General features: G+C 32.5%; 2 protein-coding genes and 1 non-coding gene across 5 annotated transcripts; 1 reads left to right on the forward strand and 2 right to left on the reverse strand.

Annotated features, from left to right (window-relative positions):
• The first annotated feature begins 1,207 nt into the window (after positions 1 to 1,207).
• On the forward strand, positions 1,208 to 9,817 carry LOC130944813 (diacylglycerol kinase 5-like). Of its 3 annotated transcripts, none has more exons than XR_009072158.1 (15): positions 1,208 to 1,457; positions 1,602 to 1,859; positions 2,129 to 2,251; positions 2,389 to 2,517; positions 2,979 to 3,064; positions 3,488 to 3,611; positions 4,025 to 4,073; positions 4,392 to 4,474; positions 4,662 to 4,729; positions 4,874 to 4,948; positions 5,386 to 5,473; positions 5,802 to 5,918; positions 6,079 to 6,375; positions 6,837 to 6,972; positions 8,985 to 9,817. XR_009072158.1 is itself a non-coding variant. In XM_057873353.1 (14 exons), exons 2-14 carry the CDS (start codon positions 1,656 to 1,658, stop codon positions 6,864 to 6,866), a joined length of 1,473 nt encoding a protein of 490 aa, XP_057729336.1. In that variant the 5' UTR covers positions 1,208 to 1,457; positions 1,602 to 1,655; the 3' UTR covers positions 6,867 to 7,172. The 3 variants fall into 3 exon arrangements, 1 of the variants encoding a protein (XP_057729336.1); XR_009072159.1 differs by having other exon boundaries at positions 9,042 to 9,817; XM_057873353.1 differs by lacking the exon at positions 8,985 to 9,817 and having other exon boundaries at positions 6,837 to 7,172.
• Positions 7,025 to 9,388, reverse strand: LOC130944814 (protein THYLAKOID FORMATION1, chloroplastic-like). The gene is made up of 5 exons (XM_057873354.1): positions 9,155 to 9,388; positions 8,457 to 8,724; positions 7,800 to 8,013; positions 7,554 to 7,669; positions 7,025 to 7,355 (listed from the first exon to the last, which is right to left on the reverse strand). The coding sequence occupies exons 1-5, from the start codon at positions 9,363 to 9,365 to the stop codon at positions 7,235 to 7,237; spliced, it is 930 nt and encodes a 309-aa protein (XP_057729337.1). The 5' UTR covers positions 9,366 to 9,388; the 3' UTR covers positions 7,025 to 7,234.
• Positions 9,818 to 10,314: 497 nt separating the features above from the next.
• TRNAA-AGC (transfer RNA alanine (anticodon AGC)) lies at positions 10,315 to 10,387 on the reverse strand. The gene has a single exon. It is a non-coding gene; the product is annotated as a tRNA-Ala (tRNA).
• Between the last annotated feature and the right edge of the window lie 8,465 nt (positions 10,388 to 18,852).

Raw genomic sequence — 18,852 nt, forward strand, 5'->3', positions numbered from 1 at the left:
GGGATGTTCCAACAATTCCGGTGGTAGCTGAGTACTATATTTTACTCGTTGACAAGTGGTACCAGCGGCAATATAATTCTTAATTGATTTGGCCATACACTTCCAATAAAATTGTGCCGATATCATTATTAAAATTCTGTGATATCCAGCATGTCCTCCAAGTAAGAAATCGTGTTCTCGCATAATTGTTTCTTGACCATAAGTCTTGTCGCTATAGGAGATTACCTGACTGCATTTGAGCTTTAGTGAACTCATCTGCTGGTATATATGTCTTGAGTTCCTCTCGTAATTGAGGTAGCAAGGAACAATTTATCACTGAGGCTGAGAAATGATCTTGACAAGGCATCCGCTTCCTAGTTCTCGCTCCCTTTCTTATATTTTATAGTAAAATCATAGCACAACAACTTCGAAAACCATAGTTATTATTCTGGTGTTTGTATGATTTAAGCTTGTATCTCCTTAATGCTCTTGTAATCGGTGCAATCATAAACTTGTAGCACAAGTAATGGCAACACTTAACTACTGGCATGAGGATTGCTTGCATTTTTGAGACATACGTTAATTGTTTTTTATTCAAGCTAGAGAGTTTCTGAAAAAAAAGTTTATTTTTACAACTCAAATTAATATATTATTATTTTTATTATTAATTTGATAGTATTTAGTGAATATATATAAAATCCACTTTAAAATATTTTATTTTATTTTTTTTATAGATATTGAGTTATTTATTTATTGCATATAATACTTTTTATAAGTTATTTATGATTAGTATAAATAACAAAAAATATATAAAATTATTTTATATAAAATAAATATATTTATAAATAATTTATTTTAAAAGTATATATTTTAAATATAAATATAGAAAAATAAATATTTTTTTGTGCATCATGCGGATACATATACTAGTACTAGTGCTATAATATATTACTAAGGAAACTCGTAGGAGAATAAATTCATGGTGTAAATTACACTTGATTGGTTTGATCCATTGAATTTAGTTGAGTAAATAATAGATAAAATACCGTAGTTTTGTGCTGTTGTTAAGTAACATCTAAGCTGTTCTTCATTAATTTGATCCATGTGCCTATTAGCAATAAATCATTAAATTAAAACATAATGCAGTATTTCTTGAAATGAAAATTCGCAGTTGAAAGTTCTAAGACGCCATGAATTATATCTTCTAGAATAGTAAATAAATATTCTAAGATACAAGTCGAGAATTGAGAAATATTCCAAACACAAACACATGGACCCGCGGCGAATGTGACTGCAGTTCGCCATTGGGTCTTTTTGGCCTCCTTTATCTCTGACTCGTCAAACGCGCCGAGTCAACTCGCTCTTCTTTTTATTTGACGCTTATCGTGTTCAGTAGTCACCTTCCTCTCTTGTCTGAATCTTCTGCATCCTTTTCACGCTCTCAGATCTTCACCGTGATCCGCATCACCTTTCTCCAGGTAAATTATTCATCTTCGTTTTCATTTCCTTTTCACTGAACATACACAATTCAACTTCATTCTCTATGCTCTTTTTGATCAACGTCACCTTGCATTTAAATTTTGACAACTTTGACTTCAAAATTTGTTATCCTTTGTTGTTAGCAATACTAAGCTCGAGGTAAAGCGCGATATTGTGAGTGGAAGCTGACTATAGCAATGGCTTCTCGCGACTCCGAATTCTTGAAGAACTTTTGGATCCCGAGTTACATGCTCGTGCCGGAGTCTGCGGCTGAGAGCAGCCAGATCGCCCGTGGCAATGGACCTAAGTGCCCGGTGCTTGTTTTTGCGAACTCCAAAAGCGGTGGCCAGCTAGGAGGGGACCTATTGAAAACGTACCGTGCTCTTCTCAACGAAAAACAGGTGCCTTAGTAGACATTATTTTGATTGCCGTTGCCGGTTACGGTTACTGTTTTCTGTGATTATTGAATATTAATATTGGGTAAAATTGCCGAAAAATATGACTGATCTCGGGGGCTCTATGCTGTAATACAGTGTTGGAAACCTCTACAATAATAATATTGTGGCTGCAATTGCATTTGTGGACAGAAATTTTGATGGTACCTTTTGCAGAAATTTTGAGACTCCGATTTTGTGTGTGAGGGACTGAGCAGGGCGTGTGAAATTTTCAGGTTTTTGATTTAGGGGAAGAAGCTCCCGAGAAGGTACTGAGCAGAGTCTATGCTAACTTGGAGAGACTCAAGGTTCAAGGTGATCAACTTGCTACAGGGATTATGGAGAGTCTGAGATTAATTGTGAGTTGATATTCTCTTTGATCCTGATCAATTCATCTTTAAACAATCATCAACTCCAAAAATTTTGAGTTTCTGACAATTTGATGTGCTTGATCTTATGAGTTTCTGACGTTAGTGACATTTGATATGCATTTCAGGTTGCTGGGGGTGATGGAACAGCGGGATGGCTACTTGGAGTTGTTTGTGATCTCAAATTGTCCCATCCGCCACCAATAGCCACGGTTCCTTTGGGCACAGGGAATAACCTACCTTTTGCTTTTGGCTGGGTAAGAAATCACGCTTCATTTTGGGGGCTTTTATTGAAGTACAAGTAGGGCATTATTATCTCTGACTCTACCATGAATTCATGGTTCAATAGCTACATATAATGGCTTTTAAGGAGCTATCATTTTATGCTGATTAAGTTAACTCTTGAATTATTTTGGTTCCCATGTATATATAAAGAATTGGGGTTTACACAAGGCCCTTCAATTCTGAGTAGAAGTTGGAGAAAGCTTTAGGCGGACTATACTTTAGTCTTGTCACTAAGAGCGACATTTCACCTAGGACTTACAATATTATCATATTTGTTTAGTTGAAATAACAATTTATTAATGGTATGAGCATAATCCAACTAAGTGCACCATGAGCACCTACCTTCACTGAGAATTGTGATGATAAATTGTCCATCAGAATCGTGAAAAAAAAAAAATTGAAGGGACTCATAATTTCTGCTGCTTTATTACAGGGAAAGAAGAACCCAGGAACAAACGAGCATTCAGTGAAGTCATTTTTAGATCAAGTAATGAAGGCTAAAGAAATGAAAATAGACAAGTAATGAATTTTGGTCCTATTCTTCTTTTCCTTTTATTTTTATTTTTTTGTAATCGATATGTTTTGTTATGCTGCCACCCATTTGTTTGTCTTTCTTGTGGGATAAAAATAAATCAATTTTTTTTTAATTAAAAGATACACATAAAAATTTTAAACCATTTAAAAATATTATGTTTTGTGTTTACATCTAATGCTGTTCTTAAGCTGTCTTGCTTGCTGTTGTTTGAAAAGTGTTATTAGTATCTCTGTTTTAGTAGGTTTGAGTTGTTTATTGTTTGGACATTGAGTTTGATTTTGTCTGTCATGATTCCCCAACTCCGGTTCTTGTGCTCCTTAATCCAGAGCAAATATACAATGAATATTTAAGGGCTACATGTTGTTTAAGATTCCTGATGGTAGTTGTTTGTTTTTCTTAACCATCAGTTGGCACATTCTTATGCGAATGAGGATTCCAAAAGAAGGTCCATGTGATCCGATTGCACCTCTTGAGTTACCGCATTCTTTGCATGCCTTCCATCGCGTATCCGAGACAGATGAACAAAATATTGTAAGATATGTACCTTTGACTATGTACACTTTTAATCAGGTTCATGGTGCAACTATAGGAATTTCAAGGAAATATGCTTTGTTTCATATGCTACAGTCTGATTTGACTTGAATTTGGGTTGTCCATTTTACTTGACAATTTATTTAAGAAAATGCCAGATGAGACAGGAGGGTTTATTATTACAGTTACACCTACTATGGGCATGAATTGCTGTTTTGTTCTGAACTTGGGAATGAACTTTGGTTTTCCTAAGACCAGTTCAACAAAACCTCTGCATATTTGATTGCTGTTTTTGACTTATGGAGTTTAACTGTTTTAGATAATAAAAACTGGCAGGATTTTTAGTTTGAATATCTATAGAGTTAGCTTTTTTCCTACTCACTGCACTTCCTTGTGTGATTACTGCTCCTCAGGAAGGTTACCATACTTTTCGTGGGGGATTTTGGAATTACTTCAGCATGGGTAAGCATAGTTTTCCCGAGTTGTACCATACTTGAACTTTAAATTTCAAAGTATGGAATTTCTATTTTTCTCATGGAAGAGTCGGTTGGTAGATCCTTTGATCTAGGTTAAGCATTTCTAAATATCAAAATACAAAAAAGCAATGCAGAAATTATTAAATGGCAATTACATGTTTACATTTCCCCCCTTATTTATTTATTTTTTTAATAGTCATTTAGAATGTCTTGGATCATAAATTATATCGGGGAACATCTTTTTGTTCCATCAGTTCATCTTATTGAAACATTTATTAAAAATGTCTATGATTCATGACTACAGGAATGGATGCTCAAATATCTTATGCTTTTCATTCTGAACGAAAGTTGCATCCTGAAAAATTCAAAAATCAGTTGGTTAATCAGGTATACTAGTGTTTCTGCAGTAGTAAAATTCATAAAAGCATCTTGCAGAAGATTAATGAATAACACCATTGCTTGTTTGACTTTGAACTTTTCAATCTTTTATTGAATGGAAAACCTGGATAGTTTTGTACCAGTCATTTATTCATCCGCTTTCTGTTCTGATTTCAATATTCATGAATCATGACAGACTACATACGCTAGGCTTGGATGCACGCAAGGATGGTTTTTGGCTCCTCTATTCCATCCTCCTTCCAGGTCAGTTCCTGTAGATCAGTTATTAAATTGATCAATTGCAAACATATCTAAGCATACATGCTTCTGGGTCCTACATAAGCCTTTTTCCAATATATTTTTATCACTTTACCAGTCAAGTCAATGTGATTTGATCATCTAACACAGGAATATAGCACATGTTGTAAAAGTACAAATCATGAAAAGGAATGGCCAGTGGGAAGACCTGCAAATTCCTTCCAGGTAAATCTTTCGGTAGAATCATATATATTTATATCTTTTTACTTTTCAATGGCCGAAGGGAGGATTAGACATCCAAAAGGTGGCTTAAAGGTTATAGACTTGGGTTCTACCAGTCAATTGAGCTAAGCTCTAGCAGTCGTATATCTTTAGGAAACATGAAAGTGACAATGATAAGAAGTTCTGGTGGATAACTCGCTGCATTTATTGATTGTCAATGATCCCAAAGTCACAGTTATACATGATGTTTCCATTATACTCAACATCTCATTCATGTTCTCTTAACTATGTTGCTTTTATTCACTGATGCTTTAGTTCTTTTATTGGTTGATTAATACCTTCTTAAAGTGAAAAGTTAATTTCTTGTTTGTCCAACTGTTGTTTTCTCCCCTGTTTACTTCTTGATAACATCTGATGTGTTCTTTCTATCGCATATCCAGCATCCGGTCAATTGTATGCCTCAATTTGCCTAGCTTTTCTGGTGGACTGAATCCTTGGGGTACACCAACTAGGAGGCAACAGCGTCAAGTAAATATCATATGCGTAAACTATTGATAGATTGATATATTGGATTTTCCTGTTTAATGAAGAGAAGAAAAGTTGTTTTTGAAGTTTGCAATGCATTGAAGGCATATTGTTAAATGAATTGTAGCTTACAAAGTTTTATTGTTCAGCCAAATTTTCACTTTCTTGATCCTTAAGGCATTGATTACTAAAATTTGTTTTATTTAGCAAAATCTCTTTTAACTGTAAACTGGAAATAAAGAATAGTAATTTTAAAAAAAAAAAACAAAACTAATGCTTCTATGCAATATTTTTGTTGAAACCTAAACTCTAAATATGCTATCAAATGCAGAACGACTGGACACGTCCATATGTAGATGATGGCCTAATAGAAGTTGTTGGCTTTAGAGATGCCTGGCATGGGCTTGCTTTGCTTGGTCCAAACGGACATGGAACTCGTCTTGCTCAGGTATGTGCAGTACCATGAAATATTAGACTTGTTTTACTTTTGAAGATAGTTTCCAAAAATTTCTTGCTGTAGTTTACATGACAGCATTAAGTTTCTGTACCAACCTTAATTTTTCCTTGGTTTCGATATTACAAATGCCTTGAAATTATCTCAACATCAGGCTCGCAGAATTGGCTTTGTGTTTCACAAAGGTGCAACAGATCATACATACATGAGGATTGATGGGGAACCTTGGAAGCAACCCCTCCCAATAGACGATGACACGGTTGTAGTAGAGATTTCTCACCATGGCCAGGTTAACATGCTTGCTACTCATGAATGCAAGTCTAAAAGTGTGCATGATCCTTCAACACATTACAATGATGATGCTGAGGAAGATGATAGTAGCAATGGAGACTCTTTAGCAGATGAATTTCGAAAGTTTGGTGCAGCTGATACATTTAAAATCCCAGATGAGGTAGATATTTCTCAGCTTAGTTAAAGGTCTTACATTCAATCATTAAAGATGTGTTATTGTACTTACTCTTATCCGATTCACTGAGCCAACACTTTCTCTTATACTATTGAATAGAATGTGGGACTCGCGAGATAAATCCCACATTCCATCCAATGATAAAGGGGCATGTGATGACTCTGTACCAGACAGAATGTGTATATACAGTATTTCTCTAACTCTTGAACCATTCTTTGGTTTTATGCGGTTGATATCGTGTTCCCCTATCAAGGTATATCACCAATTTGATTAATTCTAGCAGCTCTTCTGCAAACATGATAATTCATTATTGTGTAATTAAGAATTGAGACAAACTTGGTTGTAAATGTTATTACAGTTGAAACGCATAGATTTCAGTTTACTCCTCGTTTTTCTCTCTGTGTAGTCTTAACTTTTATATATCTTTAATTTTAATTTCATTTCAGTTTGTCAAATCCAATAAGAACCCTGAATAGTATCGATCTAATCACGAGTTTGCCCGTAGCCCCTCAAACAAAGGCACAACAAAAGGGCTATACATCATGATGAGTTCAAATGCAAAATGGATACATGAAATGAAAGGTGAGTATATGTATATACTGAAATATAAAAAATAGAGAATAGTCTGTTATCATGAGGAGAAAACTAATACATGTAAATCGTGTTGGATTTTGGAATTAACAATGGTTGACTCTAGGTGATACAAGGATTTCATGTTGATCACCAACACAGAATATTACAAATTTACACATAATAAAATATGCATATCGAAATTCGATTGAGTTGCCTCTACTGATTATCCAAACTCTGCATAACCAGAAATTATGTCAAGGACACCGAATTATCAGTAGATGTTATTTTCATAAGACCATAGCTGCTGACCAGACAGTTGTTGTCCCAAACACTTTGTAATGGTCTCATTAGCCTTTTGGGGTTCAGCTCTTTCTTCTCTTTTCTTCTTCTCCCTGAAGCAGAGAGATCATAGAATCAAAATCTCGCTGAGGAGAACCAGCAATATAAATGCATATCTATTCAATCTTCAGTTTAGGGGCTAAAGAATGTATATTTAATAGATTTGCAAGAAGGTAGTGTCATAAAGTTGAAAGCCATTAGAATGTAGAGAAGGAGAAGGAACAACATTGAAAGCTTTGATGATGTTTTACCTGTCAACGTATTCCTTGAGCAGCTCCTTTGCTTGAACCAACTTGGAAAGCAGATTCCGATACACATCCAAGTCCCGATCAACACTTTTTTTGTTGATGTTTAAAGCTGCGCAGAGCTGTTTGATTGACCATAAAGATTAATTGATAACACATGAAAATTCCTTAAGATGCAAGTAACAGATACTTTAATAATCAGAACAAATTCAAATCATAAGCCATAGTAGTGTCTTAAGTGAATTGGTTAACCTTTTCCAAAATTGTTGGCTCTGTTGCGTTTGTTAACTCAAGAAGACGAAATAGTCCTACTGCGAAGAAACGACTGTAGCTGAAATCCCCCTTTCCTGCTCTTTCTGCTATGTCCTTCAAGATCCCCTCAATTTCTCCATCTTTGGATGAAAACTCAACAAGGGAAGTTAGGTTTTGAGCCCTCGCCCACTCTTCCAACTTTTGAGCATCTTTTCTGCGGAGGGGAACATAGAAAGATCATCTGATGTAAGATAAAATGTTCCTCAGATGCAATATAAGCATAATCATTGTATAAATATGCAGAAAGAGGCTACAAAATGATAGTAGCTTAATTCAAAGACAATAAAATTGTTCAAAAAACCCCACCAGAATTAGCTTAATAGGAATCTGAAGCTTGTATGTTGAAATGGCCTTGGAGCCACCAAATGTGATTCTCAAAAATCATGTTGCATGCACAGCTAATTCGCCGTTTCTAAATGCGAAATGAAATTCACAACTAGAATCTTGTGAACCAAAGTTAACATAGGCTAATCTCCAAGGATTTACACTTTACAGCCATTAGTTTTCCATCATTGAATCAAGAGTTTTGAAGTTGAACCAAGCAAGGAAATAAGAAACAATAAACTTAAATAGTGAAATTTCTCAAACATTTCTAACCTGTATTGTTCAGGATCTTCATTCAAAGCATTAATATATGCTTTGAAGATAGCATCCCGGTCCTCATCACTAGGATACCCTTCCATGAGTTGATCATAAACAGTGACAAAACCAAGAGCAAACACAGGGTCATAGCGATACGATCTCTTATATCTCATCAAATGTTGCTGCACAATGAGCTCCTGCAGAACAGTGTTGTAGATACTTGGGATTGGTCGCTTATATGCCTTAAGGAAATTTAACTTTGTCTCAGAAACAGTAGGAGCATCTGCATATATATCAGGTATATAAATATTTAAACAAGAATCCATGAAAGAACCTAATGTGGAAACATGTTCAACTAATCAGCTTAATCTCACTCATAGTGCATTCATATATCTCAATAAAGGTTCTTACTTCTTATAAATAGAAAGTACTCTCAATTTGTATATGATACTTTTAGTTATCTTTTCAAACTTTGGGAACAAAAACTTCAAAAAATCGATGTCTTTCTAATGAAACAAACTCTTTAAACTTTCCAACATGCAGTGGCATAATAAGTTCGTTCGAAACTTAGATGCAATCACTTATTGCTCTATATTGTAGCATGCAACTCCATTACAGATGCAACATGTACATTTCTTCTACAATTTCCATATTGTGGCGAAATTATAACCACAATTTAAAACCATTAAGAAACCAAAGAAGCCCCCACGAACCTGTGGCAGAAGACATGCATTGAACAACCATTTTGGATGAGGAACAAGAAGCTCGAACACCCCCATAATGGTACGAGAAAATGGTCCTAAAACCGAAGACTTCAGAACTTGAAGAGACAAAGAAACGATGAGTTGATGAGGACACAGTTGCTTTTCTCTCACAGCACTGAGTGAATGATGATGAGAAGGACAAAGAAGTGAGAGCTGCCATAGTTGGAAAGGAAAGAGTGGAATGCAAATAATCAACACACAACACAAAGAGAAGAGGCAAATTCAGAAGGTGTCCACCATGGGAGGACAAGTTTCAGTGATGACCCTCATTTGGTTTCTAAGGTTTTTGTTGCAGAAAAGGGAAAAAGAAAAGAGAAAATCTTATCCACACTGTGAAGTCTCAAACTGAAACTGAAAGCCTTTTGTTTTTGTCAACTTTCCAAGGAGCCACTACTCTCATGACACGTTGAAATTTTGACATCACAACGGTTTTTCTAAGCTAAATAAATTGTATAATTAGATTCATTATTTTATAATCATAACTAAGATAAAACATTCCTCCAAAATTGTAACTATTTGTATTTAGACAACAAGTACAAAATTTGTTAGAAGACGACACCTTGCATTCACTCTATGATATTTGATATTTGTCTCACCAACTTGTGGCTGAAACTGAAAGGGAGATGAAACAGCTGGTTGATTTTGGACCAGTCATGCTCACTGCTTGATTGTTATTGGATTGTTGTAGTAAAAATTGAAAAATGTACAAGACATTTAAGAAATTCCAATTGTGACATGTACCATTGGTAGATTAGATTAGAAAGTCCAATTAAATCAGTGAGAAATTCAAAGGACATGTTATTAGATTAGATTAGATTACTACTTTTGATTGGTGAAGTATCAAATATCTAGTAGTAATAGCGTAAGGATGTGAATTTGGAAGAGAAAAAATGAATTAGTGGAGGATTGATGCCTTTCCTCACAAGTAATGAAAACCTTATCACAATATACAACACCACAGAAAGAAAATTCATTAGTGGAATAGGAATGAGAATACTTGGTTCAGTTGGTTGTTGCTTACAAGTTACAGTGGTCCTCCCATTTTTGTTTCAGTCGCATAAACTTGTCTGCTTCTGCAAATTCATATAATTAACAAAACATTGCAAAAATGGAGATGCGGGGTATCGATCCCCGTACCTCTCGCATGCTAAGCGAGCGCTCTACCATCTGAGCTACATCCCCACGATGACTGTGCTTTTCATTATTTTTTAACATTACATAAAGAGCCTAGGTGATACTGTAATTAATAACCCAGAAAACAAAATCATCAACTACAATCTTAATATACCATTATGAAGCAGTTTAGACTTGACACAGATGGAAGATTTGTAAGCCTCTCCTCAAACTGTAATAAGAGTAGAATATAAAATCTTTTTTAATGTGTAGTGAATATAAATTTCTTTTTTATGGAGTGAATGTGTGTATTAGTATAAATATATATATACTATTATGGAGATCGAAAGAGATGAATTCTGATGGAAAAATATTTTAAGATAAAATCACGGATAATAAAAAATCAAGCAGAATCAAAATTTTTATATATATACATCGCATGTTGATTAACATTACTAGAAGTAGCTATTAACTATATATATGACGTCTTGTGATCTTTTTAAACTACAAAGGCGAGGGAATAATATTCTAGATCTTTAGAAATTTGAGCTAAATTGACGCCATCAAAATGCCAGATAGGCAGATATTGCCTATCGCTCCTCCGCATGATTAGACATCATTACTATGCCACTGGAGCTCTATTTGAACGGGAAAAGAAAGGGGTAAAAATGTAGGAATTTTTAGTAAGATCAGAATTATTAGTTAAGTTCATTAATTATTTATTAATACCAAATAACCGAACTTAAATATAATATATAGAAAATAGTAGATAAATAGAAAAATAGAGAAATAAGTAGAGAATATAAAATACAACAAGAAAAGCACATACACGTACAAAATGCACATCAAGGAATATATGCAACAAACAAGTATAATGTATGTCTATTCTACGCAGGTCATGAGCTCATGCGTCAGTTGACTACTCACAACCCGACATTACCTAAGCACAAGCCCCAGCTATGACTTTTCAATTGCATTAGTTGCATATACAAGTAGTACGGCCGAAATCACATAAGTTGACTGATAAATCACTATTTTATGGTTTATCTTGTGCTAATTTGAGTGCTTTTTATCAACTCTCTGCTCACTTATTCATATGATTTGCATGAGTTTACATTTTCCTTCCTGATTTTGTGCTATGATTGAAAACATGCTTCTTTGGTCTTAATTTAGCTAATTTTAATCATCTCTTATTACTATTCGATGCCATGATATGTGTGTTAAGTGTTTTCAGAGATTACAGGGCAGGAATAGCTCAGAGGATGGAAAGGAAGCATGCAAAAGTGGAAGAAATACAAGAAACTGAAGGAAATGCTGAGCTGTCCAGCCTGACCTCTTCGCACTCAAATGGTCATAACTTGAGCTACAAAGGTTCAAATGAGGTGGTTTTAGTTGCGTTGACCTGGAAAAAATTCAATCCGCGCGAACGCGTGGACGACGCGTACGCGTGACTTTGCCGCGTGCTGGATGTATCAGAAATCGCTGGGGGCGATTTCTGGGCTTTTTTGACCCAGTTTTCGGCCAAGAAAACACAGATTAGAGGCTTCAAAGTGGGAGAATTCATCTATTCATTGAGACAACTTTCATATACACAATTTTTAGGTTTAGATGTAGCTTTTAGAGAGAGAGGCTCTCTCCTCTCTCTTAGTATTTAGGATTATGATTTCTCCGTCTTTTTAATTCCAGGTTCAATGTTCCTTTAATTTATGTTTCTCTTCTACTTTTATTTATTCTAATGCTTTTACTTGTATTTGACTTATGTTACCAAATTGGCTTACGAACCTTCTCATGTTAGATTTGAATATTCTATTTAATGCACATTGAGGTATTTCAAAATTAAGATTGCTTTCTTCAAATTTATGTTATTAATGCTTTTCATTTAATTTAGATTTATCCCCCTTTGGTTAAGTAATTGGTGACACTTGAGTTATCAAACTCAGCAGTTGATTGAAAATTGGAAATTGCTGATCGATTTGGATCCCTCTAAAGTTAGTCTTTTCACAGGAGTTGACTAGGACTTGAAGAATTAAGTTGATTAGTCCACTTGACTTTCCTTTATTTAGTAAGAGTTAACTAAGTGGGAGTAATAAACAGTTCTCATCACACCTGATAAGAATAACTAGGATGGAATTTCCAATTCTTGTGCCTTGCACCGGTGTTCATGATAATTAATTTACTTTCTTGCCATTTAAATTACTTGTCCCCTATTTTAAAAACCAAAAAATATACATTTTTCCATAACCAATAATAAATCATACTTCCCTACAATTCCTTGAGAAGACGACCCGAGGTTTAAATACTTCAGTTATAAATTTTATTGGGTTTGTTTAAGTGACAACCAAACTTTTGTACGAAGGGATTCTCTGTTGGTTTAGAAACTATACTTACAACGCGATTATTTTTATAAAATTCTTTACTAGCAAGAATCCTCTCGTCATTGACTTGAAGTCATATGGCCAAAGTCACATCAGTTGACTTTTAACTCTTTCTACAAATATGCATAACCATGGAAAGCAGTTCTCAGTCTGTGGGTATTCCCAGTATATATTTGGCACTAAGACCAAATAAAATATTCAATTTTCATTTTACCATTCCCTTTTATCCTTATCAATTCTCGATTGTGAAGTCTTATGACACAGTCATTCAGTCTACTTCTATTTCTCAATTTTCCTTTTCTATAAAATCCTTTTTAATTCCTTTCTTTATTCTTTCTCTATTCTTTTTTCTTAACCGTTTCTTTTCAATTATCAGTTCTCAATTTTTTTTCTTTCCATAACTTATGTTTTTAATCATATTTTCTCGATCTTAAAACATTTTAAATATATTTCACAATTTTACAATAAGTGAGTACCAACAAATATTTCAATGCTTCAAAAATACATATTCAAGTAAAATCAAATGCTTTAAAATAATATAAAACTTCTTCAAACATATATATAATCTCATAAAAATATATAGTCTCATGTGCATATTAAAATGAGCTTAATAAGGATAAATATTTAGTTTTAATAAATTAATTATTCAAACTAATTTTAAATCCTTTGATAGTAATTTTTTGTCAATATAACTATAAGTTTAAAGCACTGTATATCAAACTAATTATAGACGTAAAACTAAACAATTATAAATATAAAGTCTACTCACAAATTGGTCCCAAAGGACCGAGGAAACCAAATCCGGAATTCTAAGATAAAAGGTGAAGAAGGTTGAAGTAGAATGGAATGAACGAAAGAGCACACGGAATTTGAACCGGAGCAGCAGAAAGTTGCGGCTGCAACAACATAAGCTTCATTCTTACCAATATACACACAAATCAATGGAGCAATTGCAACACGATCACTGACAGCCCAAAGGAAACAACGTGATGGAGCATGAGCAGCTCCGGTGATCCTCTCCAGCCTGGACGGTAAAGGACTCAGCAGAACAGTGGTGACAACAGTTTCTCTCCTCTAGCAGTGACTCCCACAGCAGTAGCACCACAAGCTTTGACGAACAGCGGAGAGGCAGGGCTCAACCCCCGTGAAGTAGAGAAGGGCAGAACGCGAAGCAGGCAGGCAGGGGATCTAGTAGCCTCAATGGCAAGTTCCGACGACAGTTGCTCGGCGGTGACAGCGATACAACTTCATTCTTCTCTGTCGCAGTGTCTCGTTCTCTCTCTCATGCGTGGGCTCCTCTTCTATCTCTCTCTCCTCTGTGACAATGACACGACGACAATGACAACGACGGCAGCAGGACCAAGCCTTGTCATGTGGTCTCTCTCTTCCCTCCCCTCTTCTCTTCTTCCCATCTTCCGTTTCCCTCTTCCTCTGTTTCTTTTTCTCGACTTTCTTTTTTTCCTTGTGGTTTCAGATTGAGAGAGAGTGTGAGTGAGAAGTGAGAAGTGAGAGTGAGTGGGTATTTAAAATTAATAACCGGTGTCATTATCATATAATTATCATATTATTATTATTATTATTATTATTATTATTATTATTAAAATAATTAAAAATATTTTTGATTGATAATTGATAAGTAATTTAATAATATATTAAATATTAATTTTATATAACTATAATAAAGATATTTTCCTAAATTAGTATAATTATGCATTATTATTTAAATATTAATTATAGTATAATTATAATAAAGATATTTTTATAAAATAAATTAGAAGCGAAAATAGTGCATTCATTTTGGCGAAAAATAGATTTATATGGATTGGTTGTCTCACAATTCAATTGATTGGTTGTGTTACCCAATCGATTGAAGTCATCAAAACAATATGGATTTGCCTAATTCAACCGATTGGTTGTGTTACCCAATCGATTGAAAGCTTTTATAATTTTTCTCTATTTCTATGCACTATAGAGATATTTTAGTTTAAAAAACTCATATTTTTATGATGAAGTAATGTCATTTTCATTTATTATTTCAACAACAATTCCATACAAATTTTATGTCTTGTGAATTATATTTTATTTTATATAATTAATTTAGTTAAAAAATTTCATATCTTATTATTTGTTTGCATTCTATTTTATTCTTTTCATTTGTTCAAGATTTGACCTCTCTATTAAATCTTGACTAGAAAAAAAAAAATAAACCATGCAATATATATCAAAGCATTTTAATAATTTGTTGATATATTGCTAAGACATATACGAAGTATATATATTACAAATTTTTAATCAATTCTTCCTAGATTAACAATGGAAGTCCCCTTTCCAATCCTCCATTAGAGCGATAGGACTTTTAGACTTATCATCTTCAGATTTTACAGTTTCCTCAAGAGGCACACGATCCGTTATTTTCTCATTGTAAAGCTCTAATAACATTACTTTCATGTTGTGCTCTGCATTCTGAGCCTCCAATATATTGAACATCTGTTTCACAGCTCCAGGGATGACACCAGCATCACTCGGCAATTCGCCATTTTGCACGATGAAGAGCACAGAAGGATAATTGGATTTCAATACAAAACATTTAAGCAGACATAAAAAGCAGTTAAAAACAGGGGAATATTGAATATCTCCTACACCACCGATATCCCCTGCACCACCGATATTTCTAATTAGGGGTGTTTGATATGAATTTCTCAAAAAGGAGGAACATTTCAAGCAACGAATTCCCTATCAAAAATAAGAACATTCATTAGGAGTCAATACATGATTTCAAAAAAGGGTAAGTCAAGAGACATTATAACTACCCAGGCATCGAGTCATAAGCCTGCACCACTCTCTCATGATACATAAAGAGATTGATACACGATTTCAATGGTGGAATTGAATAATTGGTGATAGATTATTCACCAATTTATAATGTTAATATTAAAGAAAAGATAAGATTAGAGTATCTAAATCAAAATAAAGTCTTAAAAATTGAAAATAGAATTTTTAACGTTAAGATAGATGAATAATAAGATAATAATCTATAAAAATGATAAGAAACTTGAAAACGGCGTAGTACACAATTCAATCGATTGGGCAAGACAACCAATCGATTAAATTGGGCAAATCCATATTGCTTTGATGACTTCAATCGATTGGGTAATACAACAAATCGATTGAATTGTGAGATCTCAAGTTGCTTTGGAGCATTCAATCGATCAGGTAGTATAAGAAATCGATTGAATTTTAAAAGACCAACATTTTAGTCATCGTTCAATCGATTGGGTAATATGACCAATCGATTGATTTTTGCGAAAACCATGCTGCCTTGCAATTTTCAATCGATTGTTTTGTGATAACCTGTAGTCCAATCGATTGAGTTATGGGAAACCTGAAATTCAATCGATTGTTTTGATAATCCAATCGATTGATTTTCAAATAAACATGATTTCACAGCCTTGGACGAACGTCACGGATCAAATATAAACTTTTAATCGATTGGAATTGCCAAACAATCAATGAAAGATCTAATTCGTTATTGTTTTTTATTTTGATTGTTAATAAACATAATAGATGAATGATAAAATAATAATTTATAAAATAAAAAATAATTTTTATAATTAAATAAAATATATGGGTTCATTTGTAATTAAAATTAGAAAAAAACTATTTAGCAATTGTTAAAAAAACTTAAAAAATATGTTTTGTTATGAGACCATTTAATGGTCCAAACATTTTGGGACCATCGAATCCTTAACCATGACAATATAATAAATAAAGTAATAAACAAAACTAGAAGTGTAATCAATTAAAATTTTTATTTATTTGAATAAACTAAAATTAGGATAGACATAGCGATTATCAATTATGGTATGTGACACATTCTGGTATAAATTTTGTACTAGATATTCTTTTTATTTATTTCATATACTTTTAATTCCTAAATATACCGTTTATAGGGATAAGAACAATTAAATGTTATTACTTTGCTTTAATTCATCATTTAATATTTTGTTGAATATGGGAATATTCAATGTGATATAAACAGAAATGTATATATATTAAATTGATTAAAAAAATTTAAAAATAATTAGAAAGATATAATTCTAATATATATTGTTTGTACGAGATATCTACACAAATTTTTTTGTAGTAGATTTAGAATGCATGATTGGAAAAAAATTAATTTTTCGTTTATCATAGTAAATAAATATGCACAAATTAAAGAGTTAAATGATGACATAATTAAAATAAAATTCCATTTACATTTTACAGTAATAAATATACATATACATAAATATACATAAAGCGAAAATTATTTTTAAATTAATGTAAATGATAATTTTGTAAAAAAGTTTCATTGTCGTTGAATGCCTATAAATAATTCAATATTGAATCTCTTCTACAGTGTGTGAATTAAATTTCTGAACTTATTAATATGAAAATACATTTTCATTTCTTCGTCTTCTTACTTATTCTTTTCATGTGTTTTGGTTAGTACCAAATTTATCAAAATAATTCAATATAACATGTTTTGTTTTTAGCAATTGTTATATGATTTTAATTTCTTGGTTAATGACTGTGTATTTTATGTCTGAATGTTTGTAGGTAATAGCCAAATGCAGGTAACAGAAGAAACAACAATATGCTTTAGTATTGTCAAGGGAAAATATTGTCCATACACAAAGGAGGATAAATGTTTTAAGGCTTGCCTGTCTCTTCATGGTGCTCACAGTTTGATATATGGAGGATGTGTTCCAAAAGGATGCCAGTGTACTTTTTATAATCCAGATAAAACTAAACCATGTCCACCATATGATGTTTAATTTGTTATAACTAGAACAGTGATATACATTAGTTGTTTATCCTTTTTTGGGTGGCGTTCTAATAATGGTGAATAAAATGATGGCTGTATTATATTCTCTATCTATCTATCAAAATAATAATTAAACAGTGGTTGTACTATGATTTAAAAAAATCATGTTTAAGTACTTAATAATAAAGCTGATGTGGGCATATTTTTAAAAATATTTTTTGTTTTATTTTTTTAATTTATTAAATATAAGTTATTACGATAAACTAACTATATTAACTAATTAATTTGATTAGATATTTAAATATCACATAATTTATTATAATTTATATCAATTTAATTTAGTAATATTTTTTAATTTATTTTTTTAATATTCTATTAGTATTTTTTTAATTTATTTTTTTAATTTATTAAACCAAATTTATTATGTGTATTAATTAATTTGATTAATTTATTAGTTATTAAAATAATAAATCTATGAATAACATAGGCAATCGAAATATTTTCAACTAATAAGTAAATTAAATCAAATCATATATATTGAGACAAATTCAAATCATGTGAATTAAGGACTAAACTAAAATAAAATAATTTTTTATTTATTTAAATTAAATTCAATAAATACTGTTGAGTTTGGAAATAAATATTAAATATGATGATCAAATATTATTAAAATGTTAGTTAAATATTTATTAAAATATTATAAATTGTTTGTTTGATCAATTTGGTTAAATGTGCAGGCAATTTAATTTCATATTGGGCCAAAAGATAAACAAGCACAAATGGATCATTCAATTTAGCCTTGGACAAAATTAACTCAAATATTAGTGGCTAAATATTAAAAAAGAAAGAAATCCAAAGTTGGCCCAAAAAACTAATAAAAAGTCCAAATAAACTCTTCTCTTGGTCCAACATCATCATTGATCCAAACTAAAAGAAGAAAGAAGTGGATTAAGGCATGCTTCAATTACTTACTGGAATTCAAATTTCAATTAAATTAATTATATTCCTTGGTAATTGAAACTCTCATAGTTAATGGACTTCATATTGCAACTCAATTAAGCTCATACTTAAGTACCCTAAAGCCATACGTGACTGTATGTCTTGGTAACCAAAAATCAATTCAATTTAATTTATTTACATTGAAAACTCCACGATTACCTATTCTCTTTTGTAGATTGGAATTCAAAATCAAACTTGGTTAATTGCATAGGTAATTAAAACTAAAAATTAAATTGAGTTAATTTTACATTAAATGCTTTGTCTCTTTTCTCTTTGTTCTCTCTTTGTTTCGGTTGTCATTTCACTCAAGAAAGAAGAGTGAACAAGTTATCAGAGAAAATAGTACATAAAGG

Source organism: Arachis stenosperma, chromosome 8 (assembly GCF_014773155.1).
Source record: "Arachis stenosperma cultivar V10309 chromosome 8, arast.V10309.gnm1.PFL2, whole genome shotgun sequence".
Classification (NCBI taxonomy): Eukaryota; Viridiplantae; Streptophyta; class Magnoliopsida; order Fabales; family Fabaceae; genus Arachis; species Arachis stenosperma.

Excerpts from the sequence above, each read along its gene's own strand:
- LOC130944814 (XM_057873354.1), bottom strand. The coding sequence starts at position 9,365 with ATGGCAGCTCTCACTTCTTTGTCCTTCTCATCATCATTCACTCAGTGC. Across the intron at positions 8,014-8,456 it reads GAAGATCCTGAACAATACAG|AAAAGATGCTCAAAAGTTGG; the intron begins GTTAGAAATGTT and ends TCCCCTCCGCAG. Across the intron at positions 7,356-7,553 it reads CTCAAGGAATACGTTGACAG|GGAGAAGAAGAAAAGAGAAG; the intron begins GTAAAACATCAT and ends TCTCTGCTTCAG.
- LOC130944813 (XM_057873353.1), top strand. The coding sequence starts at position 1,656 with ATGGCTTCTCGCGACTCCGAATTCTTGAAGAACTTTTGGATCCCGAGT. Across the intron at positions 4,949-5,385 it reads GACCTGCAAATTCCTTCCAG|CATCCGGTCAATTGTATGCC; the intron begins GTAAATCTTTCG and ends TCGCATATCCAG. Across the intron at positions 5,474-5,801 it reads CTAGGAGGCAACAGCGTCAA|AACGACTGGACACGTCCATA; the intron begins GTAAATATCATA and ends TATCAAATGCAG.